The following is a 13,115-nucleotide window of genomic DNA, read 5'->3' as shown; positions in this document are numbered from 1 at the left end:
GTTTTAGAAGTTTGATTATTCGTAGTTCCCACAAATTTTCCTCCAACAACCTCTACTCTTTGTACTAGTCATCAGCAAAGCAACTTCCCCTTATTGCTCTCTCACGTGCGTCATCATCATACCGAAGAAAACGTGCCTTTTTTCATGCGTTTCTAGCAACGGAGGTACTGATGCATTGAATTATGATTTGGAAAATAAAAGTATATCTTGCCGTTTTTGCGATTTCTCGTACATATCTCGTTCTTTATGGAATGTAATCCGCCACTCCAAAACCTCCCATCACAACAAAAGCTTAAAAGTCGTCAAGAAACACAAGATTAAAGGAAAAAAATTCTGGAGGTCGATGGGTCGTTAACAACTTGATTGGGGTAGTATGCCAAGGAGTTTTGAATAGAATAAAAAAAGAGGTGAAAGAAAAAGATATTTTGGTTGGACTAGATGAGACAAGAGATCATCAAGGAAGGTCGATTACGGCAATTTTGATTGGCCCTTTGGACGGGCATTTCAGTGGGAGACCTTACCTTATTGACTTGATTGAAATTATAAACGCAAACAATGTCAAAAACATCGTCATAAGCTCAGTTTATAAGTTATTGGGAGAAGATTTTGTCCAGTGTAGACTTAAAGTTTTCATCTCTGATGCTGCCTCATATTGACTCAAAGCAGGAGAAGATCTTCGAAAAAAATTGATTCACATTACATGTATTGCTCATGGATTACACAGAGTTGCAGATATAGTTCAACAAAAGATTGCCTAACGAACGAACTTATTTCCAATGTGAAGAAGAAACCCTTAACAAAACATGTTGAACAAATGGTCTTTATTTACGTTTTAGATTAAATGCGACCTGCCAATCACAACAATATACTAAAATATCAGTCAGTCTACAAAAATTTATAACAAAATGATATAATTGACCTATTGCACACGTATATCTTTACCCACAATTGGCAATATAATTTATCAGAACTTTTTAACCCGATATGAAATGGTATTTCTGACAATAATACATACTTTTTATTTGGGTGACTTGGAAGTACTTATTGGATATTGTTTTTTCCTTTTTGACATTTAGTATTAATTGACTCATACTTAAATTATTACATAATCAATAGTCTAATTTTTCTGCATAATTAAACATAAATGGAGCGATCCGTTGATGTTGAAGTGAGAGATAGAGATGGTCGTAGGGTAAGGAGTTTTTATTTACAACAAGAAAATGGTCTCTAAAATGTCTAGTAAAAAGGAATTTTATTTAGAATAAAATCGATTATAGAAACTCCAGGATTTAGTTTTAGTAACGCATATTAATTGTAAAATCTAAGAGCAAATTATAAAATCTAAATTTTTCGAAACTTCCTAAATAATTTTCTCTAAGAATTTTTATTAATTAAAACAAAAAACACAGGTTAGTTTGTTTTAGTATAGATTTCCGGGATACTGCCCCAGATAGAGAAAATGGTCCGAAGCAAAGTTCAGAATAGAGAAAAGGAGGAAAGAGAAGAATAAAATAACTTAGTTTATAGTAAATAAGCAGTTGTTTTCATTTATCAATTAGAAAGTATAATTTAAATAAAAAGGAGCTTAACCCATTAGAAAGAAGCCTGGAAGTATCTTAAGACCACATTTGAATGTCCTTCAAATTAAGAAGCTTCGTATTCGTTTGTTATTAGCAGGAAGTAGAAAGTTTGAACTTAAGTAGTCCAAGTTCAGAATAATATAACACTCCTCTTATTAAATAAAAATAAATAAATAATGTGTTAAAATGAGAGCTTTAAAAAACAAATTTCAATTTATTATATTAATGTCCTTTTATACAAAAGGATAAAAAGATGAGACAGTTTTTTAATTATGAATTAAATATCTTAAATTTATCAAGTGGTCAAAGTGTTGTTCCTCATCTATGCTTGACAATTACTACTCTAACAGATACAGTTTAAATATATTTGTTTATCCAATCTATATGCATTGAAATATTTGTAAAAACAAGGATATTCCTATGAGACTTTATGTATGATAATATGCCCACAACAACACATCTTGTCGAATTTTGACATACGGTTAATGGTCCTCCCTCATTATGGTCATCCCTTACTGAGTTTCTCGTTGTGCATAGGAAACCCTCATTTTTGCAAACCTTGTCCAAATAATCCGGCACTGTTTTGACTATAGAATAGTGAATACGACTTATTTTATAGTCATTTTGTACAATATTTGATCCAGTAACTGAAAAATACAAGGAATGTATTCATACTTATTCAAAATAATTATTATTTCACTTACAAGTCGCTTTTTTCCCCTCCTCTACTGGAAAGTTATCGCTGGAAAAGCAAATGGGAAGAACTTTATCATTCCATACTAAATTATTATTAAGGAAAATTATGGCAATGTTGTTTTCACGTGTAGTCATGTTGTAATTTTCATGTTGAATATACTTTTGAATTGATACTGCCTGATAACCATTTGATGGAAAGCGTCCACCTGATCCAGCATATACCTATTATCAAAATAAAAAGGCTATTAATGATTCTTTGAAGCAATATAATATATCATCATTAGAGCTACGTTCATCTAAAATATTACACTTACATCAATTACTTTTGAATGATAATATTGTGCACAATTAGCTGTAGTTAGCAGACGATTATGAGTTAATATAATTCCGTTACATAATTTTTCTTGTTCAGCTCTCCCTACTATAAACACATGCCAAGGGAATGCATCGTTTTCCAAATCTCCCTCTTCGCCCTGCCATTGCTTATTACATGAGATTGTTATGTTATTGGATACTCCACATTCTTGGTGAAATAATAATTATTTGTTGATATACTATTTCAATGATTACATGACACATACCGAAACAATTTTCTGGGCAATAGTCCCACTTACTATCACTATCAGATCCCTGGTAACACCAAGGTCTAGGTTCATCCTTTGAACCACTTTGAGTACAAATACTATGCGTCCCAGAATAAACGAACGGAAATTCACATTTGCCAGAAGACGTTCTACATTCTAATAATATTTAAAAATTAATTTGTGATAAATGTTTATTAAAATTATGTCATTGAACCTTTTTCACCATATGCTGCAGAAGTTACTGAGAGTATACAGATCCATGAAATAATCAGCTTCATGTTGCAGTCCTAGATTAGTTTTTAATGTTTGCTATAAAAATATTGGAAACTTTGAATTGAAATCGAAATACATATTTAGAAATATTTGAACCGTTTATAATTTGATAATGCTTAAGTGTTTACTGTAAAAATGACCTGATTGAAAAGTAATTATCTTATCATTAGACAATATAAGTATGACTAAACACACACTAAGAATATTTTATGAAGTTATATTATCTATTTTTCAATTTTTTTTATTTAAATACCTCATTCTGAACTTATTTAGCTCTATGACTCATTTACAGAATTTCAATAATGGCATTCCGTCCTCATTTATTTTTATTTTTTTAAGTATTTCATATTTTTTCTCATAATGTAATACAGGATGCCAAAGGCAGCGAGCCCTCCTTGGAATCAACTAAAGGAGATAACTTCACAATTATTTTAACTCTGGGACTGAGTGAAACGTTCGTTCTCAAGGTTAGTGTCAATGAGAACCCAGTGAAGTCCATCGGGGCAATTGCTCTAGAAAAGTGCTGTTCAGAGTCAGTTAGCTGTCTTTTAATTCAAAACCCTCATAACTACTTATACATGATGATGTAGGGCCGATTTTCACACAAAAAAATGCAAATAAAGCACTCCTAAATGCCTCTGATCAACCTCAAACACTCCCAAAAGCTCTTCAACCGCCTCGAGCACACACTTTGCCCAGACATACTCGGTTACTTCTGGGACATATATTATGGGCAGAAGTATCCAGGAAAATATTTGATTTAAAAAAAAAATCTTTCTTAGCTCTAACTTCATCCGAACGTATTGTCAATAGATAACCACTTTTGTTTTTATCCTTTATACGTTCAGTTTCACCATTAAGCAGCAAGAGGATAAACATGTATTTGCAATTTTTTGAGGCCTTCAAGGATGCTAAGAAATCAAAAAGTCAAAAAATATACCAGGAGCACCATCTTTAACGTCTATAAGGAACTGAAGAGTGGTTAAGGGGCTTTTCCATTCCTCATGTGGTTCACACGAATATAAAGGGTTCCATTCCCTTGAGTTAGGAAGCCGCCAAGAACTCGGCGAGACGAACATCAAGAAAAGCAAGAATTCTTTTGCTACTGTGACAGGGTGTTCCATCTTGGTCCGGATTCAAAGTCGGTCTTCATGATGCTATTGCATACCCAGGAGAACACTTTGGTATGCCGAAAACTGATTTAAGCTTTGGTGTTAACCTTCTGGCCCTCCTTGAAGATGAAGGGGGGTATGGCGTGACAAATGATTTAAATTTTTTTAAATCATAAATAAAAAGTTTACTAGAATAACTTTGTAAATTAAACACTGACATCACTTAGTCATTGGAGGCCTTTGACTATACTAAATGAATTATATAGAATCTTAACAGGGGTTTTAGCTAAACAAATCGAGGTCATACTTAAGAAAAGGTTGGGTTCAGAACAAAACCTTTTTTTTTTTAAATGACATATTGCCGATACTTTACAAAATATTCATGCAACTATTAATGCCTTTAAAATGAGAAAATAAATTGGTACAATCATTACCATTGACTTCAGCAAAGCTTTTGACTCTGTAAGTCATAATTTTGTCCTACAGATTGTAAAGAAATAGCTTCCAACAAGTTTTTTAATCCAATTTGTGATCTCCTGTTCAATGGAACTTGAATTATTGTTATTGATGAATTACAGAGTAACCAAAGAGTCTTATGAAAAAGCTGTCGACAAGGATGCCCCGTATCTTTCAAAATATGTACTTCAAAATGTTAGTTATACTATGGCACTATTTGCCTTTACGGAACAGATTAAATTCTCATAAGTGTTCATTTGAATTGCAGCAATCCAAGACGAATTAGCTAGAAGCGCAACCGACAAAGTCAAACTGAGACCAGAAGAGAGACTGCAATATATATTTTCTATCGCCTCGGTTCTTGTGCTTTTGTGCGAAAATAGAATAAATAAAGAAAATACAAAATGTGCTATAAACAATAAATTAGCTTTAATCAATTAGTAAATTTTCTGAGATTTATAGTGCAATTGCAGCGTTTTTCAATGATTTTTTAACGTTGCAAGGGTGAAACAGTTGTATCTGAAATCCAAATAGTAAATAACATCTGTAAAAGTAAATAAAAGAGGGAAGAGGTGGTGTAAATTATGGATCCAGGTATGCTACTAAGCTTGTCGGGGACCTATAATATGATATCTATAATATTTCTTAAGCCAGGTGATGTGTATTTACTATTTACCTATTTAAGAGTAATAAACAACTTATCAATTATAATTCTCGTCGCTGAGAGGGGTAGGCCCAAAAAGGCACCATGCACGCTAGTGACACACGAAGGAGGATGAGGGGTTCCCAATGGGAAACACAGGAACACCGAATGGAGGATAATAAACGATGATTAAATGCCTTACAACAATAGATTCCCATCTAGAACTGATTACGAGTTACTTTATCCAAATATATATATTTACAATATAAATAAAGGAACCAGTGAACAAGTAAGGGTTAGTGCGACTACTTAAGTAATAAAATATATAACACGGCGAGAACGGAGTTGATTGATGTGACGTTTTATGATCTTGCCGTCAACTTGTACTCTGAAAAGTATGCTTCCAATTGTATCCACAACCTTTCCAATCTTTCATCAATTTGTTGCACGTCGATTCATGAGGGAGCAATTGGGATAAAATAGTACCAAGGCCCAAGGGATAAGCATCCGTTGACAAGAATAGAGGCAAGGAAGGATTGAATTAAGCCTGGAGTATTATCGTCAGAACCCTTTTTCTTTACGAAGCTATCATTGGGTTGATTAGACCATAAAAAATCCACTTCTTTTTTTCAGGAGCTCAAGATGAGGCGCAGCACCACTCGAAAAAGTTAAGAATGAAATGTCCATAAAATTGGACATGTACCAAGAATGATTTGACATCAGAGACATTTGAAGGTAGAGGGAAATTTAGGACAGTGTTTACCAATTCAGGATCCAAAGACCTTCCTTCTTCGGATATTTGGAAACCGAGATAAGTGAGTTGCATTGGAAACAAAGAGCTTTTACTAGTTTTTAAATGAACACCAACAATTTTGATTTTTGAATAGACTACTCTCAACGTATTCCTTAGTTTTAGAAAAAAACCAAGACGTTGTCAATGTAGATTTTGAACGAAATCACAATATGGATTGGTTGACGGCAGTGCAAATGAAGTTTAAATTTTGTGACTTCGAGTCATCAAATTTGACATCAAGAGAAACTTCGGCATAAGTTGGAACTTTGCGTTCTTCAGAAACCTTTACAAAAGAAGACTTTTTTCGATTGCCTCCATCAGGAGTCATAGATAGGGCACGAGATTAGCATTACCCCCCCAAGTTTAGAAGAAATCTGGCTCTCTTCCCATGTATGGTCAAATATATGTGTGCTCGATCGTCATCATCTCGTTTAGAAAGGCTTAAGACAGTTGAGCAGGAAGGAGTAGGAATCCCCTAACAACAGGAACTAAAATGGTTCGCCTTCCTGCATTTAAGGCACTGCTTACCCCAAGCAGTACAAGCTCCGTTCACGAATTGGTGTGAAGTGTTGCAGAACTTACAAATTTGGGAGGGCTTGTTTGATATCTTGATATTCTTTTTTCCTCGTTGCAGGCCTTTAGTGACTTTGTACTCCGACATCGAAGCAGAAGCAAGAGTTTCAAAGGGACATGACGTCGTCAAAGTCACGGAGACCTTCCTAGAAAGCAGTTTGGCGGAGCTTGGAATATGAGGTACCCTTCAAAAGGGAGCCGAGGACCATGTCATCTTCATAAGACGCTTCAAACCCACGACAAAAAAAATTACAGAAGTGTGACTGCTTTCTAAAGCGAATAACGATGTCATCCAGGGACTCACCCGCACTTTGCTAGATTTCAGACAGGAGATGATGCTCACAAAAAACCAGCTCGACTGAAGAGAATGTATTGGTCATACACCTTACCAGAGCTGAATATGAGTACTCATTTGGTTTTTCCTCAATTTGCAAGGTCTTCCTCCACTGTTGAAACTCAGGACCGGCACAATGCAATAGGAAAGTTGACTTCCTATCCTGGGACATCTCACCCATTAACGACGCGTTGTTGTTAAACTCTGCGAGCCAGGATACCCACTGATGACCTCTATGTGGACCAGACATCTCGAAAAAAAGTGGTTGAGTCACTCCCAATGGCAAAACTGACGGTTCAACGACTCCGGGGCAGTCAACAAATAGATAAGATTTAGGATCAGAGCCACACTCAATAAGAACATCCGTTATCAAAATAATGAGTTCGCCTTTCTTAAGCTTAAGAAGCTACTCCTCACTAGAAACGAGCTCTATTGAGGTACATTCCTCTCAATTCTTTCAGTGTCAATCTGGGTAGCGTCTTCATCCTCGTCTTCAGATGATGTTTATTTACTATTTAAGAGTAATAAACAACTTATCAATTATAATTCTCGTCGCTGAGAGGGGTAGGCCCAAAAGGCACCATGCACGCTAGTGACACACGAAGGAGGATGAGGATAAACGATGATTAAATGTCTTACAACAATAGATTCCCATCTACAACTGATTACGAGTTACTTTATCCAAATATATATATATTTACAATGTAAATAAAGGAACCAGTGAACAAGTAAGGGTTAGTGCGACTACTTAAGTAATAAACACCAGGGTTTCCCAAACTTTACTATGCCAAGGCCTCCCTACAAATATACATTTTCTGGTAATATACGAAACATGTGTACTATGTAATGACTAAAAGCAATCCTCAATTCTACATCTTCCTGCCCCCCCGCTGCAAGCCTCCCTCACGCCCCCAACTTTGAAAACCAAATTTTTAAGCAACCTTATTTCTTCGGGCTATATGTACTGCGTGTATATCTACGGTAGAAACGGCCCTGTTTGTTCTTATATCATTTATTGGGCCCGAATTTCAAGCATTGTCTCTTGCTTCTTGTCTGTTACCAAACTGAGCCTGTATCAAATTTAAAAAAATTAGTTTCCAAACTTCCATTAGAAATCAAAGGTTCGAAAGCTTGTCCAAAAAAAATATCATTTCAGCAATATTTACCTGTTAAAAGGAATCTTATAGCTTAGTTATAAAGAAATTTGTCGTACACTTAAATATTTTGCAGAAGCGTCTACAGGATTATAAATAAATATGTTGTTTTTTTTTTTTTTTTTTTTTTTGGGGGGGCTCGGTTTTTTATTTTTATTTTTTTTTAAAGTGTTCAAAAAGTACAATATTTTGGGAAATTTTTTGAAAAATAAACCTTTCTAAAAAAATATATTGAAAAATTAAATTTAAAAACAAAATCAAATGAAAATTTTTTGGGAAAAAATTTCAAAAATACTCACTTATATACAAAAAAAAATTAATTTTCAATAAAAATTTCAAAAACCCATAGCTATTCTCAAAAATTAATTTTTTTGAAAAGTGAGATGTGTGGTATGGAATTCCTTGTGAACTGTCCCTGGAAACTAGGCTTTAATTTGGTGCGGGTCTGTCCAGACCCTGTCCTAAGTCGTCTTTTGGAATCCCTCACTCACTACAGGCCTACAACAAGGTATCTTGTGTCTACGAAACTTGAAATAAAGATGGGTGAGAGCATGGATCTAAGAAATTTTCCAGATTAATGAAGAGTCCATAGACTTTTTTATAGTTTCCATAACTTTTATAGTAGTTCATTAATTGATTTTAATGGAGCAATTGGGTCGCCTGATAAGATAACTGTATAGACAAAGAATTTAAGGGTCAATTATTTATCCATGAATCTTTTTATTGAATTATTACTATAGATTTATTCATACAGGCTCTTTATTGTTTGCAAGAACAGAGTCAGCATTAAAATATCACCCTGTCTAACTTCTCTTCAGGTATTAAATTATGAGCTGAACCCCGGTATATCAATAGAAGCTTTTCTCATAGTACAAGATATAATCAATATCTCAATGAAATAAAAAGGAGTTTTATACTTGGTTAGTTGCATTGAAGTAACTCATATCATACAATATCAAATACGTTACCAACGTTTATGAATAACGCTGCATAATTGAATGATTTTTTCTTGGAATTAGTAATAAAGAAATAAATAGTAATTGAATATTTCTAGAAATGTTTTCGGCTAGTATATTTTTAACGAAACCTTTCTGGTTTTTATTAACGATTATTTGTATCCCGAGGTATCTGGAGATTTTAATTTTATCCTAATAAACGTTAAAATTAATTCTCTTAATATAGTAGTCCTTATCATTTTACAATAATTTAGTAATCTAGGTTTGTGTGAACATGTCTCACAATGAAATATTATTAAGTCGATTATTTGACTAATTGTAATTCTCAATCTCCATTTTAGAGGCCGAAAAACTTCAGGAATTAAATATAAATTGGTCACTTATATTATTTACATGTAATCAATAAATAGTAATAAAGTAAATTGGATATGAAAGATATTAAAATTGGAATTAATTTTCCTGCATTTAAAATATTATTTAATCATTACAATAAGTATAGTAATGGACTTAATAACATTTAAATTTGAAACATTTTCACACAATCTTAAATTGCTAATTTAATAAATACTCTATAAGAAATTATAAAGTTGATCTAAAAAAAATCAATCAAAATCAAACTTTTTTTTTAACAATAAATCTTCTGAAATTGTAATATAAGTTTTAAAGGTCTACTGGATATAAAATTCATCAACTCAACAAATTTCAATTATATGTTATCATATTTCGATGTTCTCTCAAGTGGCTTTCACTCCTTAAAGGAGTTTGAGAAACCATCTGAGTCTATTATCGTATTAATATTGATGGTTCAACTTTTGAATAATAGGTCATTATTTCCTTTTACGCCACTGATCTTGCAGACAAACAAGTAGTATTCATTGGATATATATTTAAGGCAAAAAGTGAGAAAGCCCAAAAACGTTACAAGGCTAGAAAGAAGGTCAATAATGGCTCACTACCAAGAAAATAGGAATCCAAAATAGTGGGACTTACTTTTTGATAAAACGAAGATGGTATGTATTCACCTTTTATCTGTTTTCATCAATTGACTTTTGTATGGCTTAAAGCAGCTGACTCTACTTATTATAAACTCAGCTAGAGTACTACTTATGATTATTTTTTCCATATAAGTGAAGGACTTTGTGCTGTTTTTGAGTATGAAATAGAAGAATATACCGCTGGTTTTTCATTACTCCGCAAATCACTAATTAATTATTTGCTTGAGATACAGGTATTTCTAATTTAGCTTATTTTATAGTTTCACTCGTCTACTAATACTAATTAATCTGCAACAAATGTTGCTGACTAAAGGATCCAAGCTATGCTACAAGTTTTTCCGCACTCAGTCTCGAGGAGGGGGCTCTAACTGGCTCTCTTTACAAAAACAATTATTAAAAAAATTGGTCATTTATATTTTACACTTTGGTTAGCGCAGTTACAGAGAGAACTTACAGAAAAACTAGAATGGGCACTTGGTAAAGCACAAAAACTTTACTTAAAATCCTATTCCCTAACAATTAACAATAATTTCAGGTATCTATATCTTAATTTGTTCAAAAATTACTATTTTGAATTCACTATTCAAAATATATCATTTTGTATCACGCAACGTTTATAAATTATAATCACGCAACCTCCATATATTTTCTTCAATTATGGACTCAAGAAAATCTTTAACATAATCGACCTTACATTATAATTTTGGACTGACCATAAAAAAAATTAAAGACAGCATAAAATGTTCGATAACAAATATTTGAGACCAATTGCTTAAAACTGGACTTTAACGTTAGATTAGTTTTATTTTTAACTTTTTTCGAATTTCTGTTTTTGGTATCGCGGAAAAGCTTACAAAAAATGAAAATTACCTATGCAAAATTGCATTGTCCTGGGTTGTCATTTTTAGGTCGCACATCTCAATCAAGTTATGAAATAAGACAAAAACTCTTTTCTTAGCGAATATAAATACTAAAATATATTCTTAGTTATTTTGTATAAAATAGTTTTTATAGATCTCTAAAAGTGTAATTAAGTTTTTTTTTTTTTTTTTTAAATCATCTTCTTAAGCACAAAAAAGAGAACTTTTTAAAAAATTTCAATGATCCACATTTAGTGCACATCATTTTTGTAGAATAACTCCTATGGCCATCATTTTTTTTTTTTTACATTTTCAGAAAAGAAAGATCAATTTTTTGATGAAATTTTTTCTCCATATGGTAGCTTTAGAAAAAAACTTACTAAATATTTGTTATAGGTTGGAATAACTCCTATGGTCATGCATAAATGTAAATTAAGAATAAAAGCTGTATTTAAATCTTTATTGACGCAGTAAAAAACTTTTTTTCTCCTTTCAAACTTGGAACGAGATGTGTTAACAAAAGATAACATACTATAAAAATAAAATTTTGAATAGATTATTCCCTTAAAAAAATCCAAACGTTTCCAAACTATCCGTAATCCAAATTTGAAAAAAGTAGAAAACAAACTGGCATATTTTATTTGCAGTATAAGGACTTTTTCTAATTTCGACTTATCACTGCACGATAAAATTTACCTATTATAGAAAGCTGGCTTGTGCATATAGGCAAATGCTAAAGGCGCGTGACTCCTACGGGCGCAGAAATTGGGGAGGAAAGAAAATCCACTATTCTAAATAGTGGTTGGTTTTATTATGTTAGAAGAAGTTTTTTCCCCTTCAACAATTTTACTCGCACGCTTAGCTTGTTTTTTACTTCTTTTTATATATACGTATATATAGGCAAGGAATACTAAAACTATTGGAAAGGAAACAAAAATATCGTGCTCACACAAGAAGGCTGACTCTCTCTTTTCCTGTAACTACAAAAAGGAGATATGTCTAGGTTGATTTATGAACATTGATAAATTTATCCAACTCGTAACAGTTTATCATAATCTTAAATTAATCCATTTCTTAACTTATCCTAAATTATATTACTCCTTCAACTTAATCATTTCATTTTATACCCAGACAAATTAAAACATAATTTGCTTTTTACATTTATTTAGCATATATGTTTTTTTACATAATTATAAAAATAGTTTTTGTTTCGTATGTAATAATAAAAATATAATATTAGATGAAATACAGGGGAAACACTCAATTACAGGATTTATAAAAAAGACTTAAACGAAGAATTCAGTTTTTGCACTAGCTAGAATCATTTTTTCAAATAAAAATTTTACATTTCAGTAGTATCTGATATTTTAAATTTTGATTTTTATAAAAAGAGAAGAATTAAGCTAGAATCATTTTTTTAAATTTTACAGGCTGATATCTTAAATTGATTTATGTAACATGCTCACTATTTTTTCAAAAGGTCATTTCTTTTGTTGTAAGTCATAAAACCGTTTTATAAGTTTGGTTTGTCTTTCCGTAGAATTTTCCATTGGGGTATAAAAGTAATTGTGATATATATAAAATAATATTCCTTTCTTGTGTTGAAGATCCTCTAGATAAAGTACTAGATATTAAGGGGAAATTTCATATTGATCTACTTTCAGACATAAGGGATTTGATTTCCTGTATACTCAAATCAAGCTACTAAGGATCTCAATCTTATCTTTTTTCGGCTTTCTATAGGTGGACTTGAAGATGTGAATTGTGTCAAATAAGGAAAAGATTAATGTGAAACTAATATCCTTTAGACATTTGTTAAATAAAAAGTTTTTCACTGCACTACAACTCGGTACATACAATAAATTCATATTGTTAGGATGGGAAGAATTTCTCTGATGTGGCCAAAGTTGGGGCGCAGAGGGGGTGATCCAGGAAGGTAAATATTTGGACATACCAAGTTTCTGAAAACAATTATAAAGGTTTTTAAAATTGTAGACCGCTTCGATGAGAATGAAATGAACTCGCATTGAAATATCGCGAGGGGGATGAATTGAGGTCTGAAGATTACCTCCACACAGATTATGGATGCATAATTTTGGATTTACT

General features: G+C 32.4%; 1 protein-coding gene across 1 annotated transcript; it reads right to left on the bottom strand.

Moving 5' to 3' along the window:
- Nucleotides 1-1,774: 1,774 nt before the first annotated feature.
- Nucleotides 1,775-4,150, bottom strand: LOC121130780 (chymotrypsin-like protease CTRL-1). The gene is made up of 5 exons (XM_040726463.2): nt 3,075-4,150; nt 2,858-3,016; nt 2,591-2,799; nt 2,285-2,498; nt 1,775-2,227 (listed from the first exon to the last, which is right to left on the bottom strand). The coding sequence occupies exons 1-5, from the start codon at nt 3,136-3,138 to the stop codon at nt 1,938-1,940; spliced, it is 936 nt and encodes a 311-aa protein (XP_040582397.1). The 5' UTR covers nt 3,139-4,150; the 3' UTR covers nt 1,775-1,937.
- Nucleotides 4,151-13,115: the final 8,965 nt, after the last annotated feature.

This window comes from Lepeophtheirus salmonis, unplaced genomic scaffold (genome assembly GCF_016086655.4).
Source record: "Lepeophtheirus salmonis unplaced genomic scaffold, UVic_Lsal_1.4 unplaced_contig_1195_pilon, whole genome shotgun sequence".
In the NCBI taxonomy this organism is placed as follows: Eukaryota; Metazoa; Arthropoda; class Copepoda; order Siphonostomatoida; family Caligidae; genus Lepeophtheirus; species Lepeophtheirus salmonis.
Note: the sequence above shows the minus strand (reverse complement) of the source record. Positions and strands in the feature narration are given on the sequence as shown.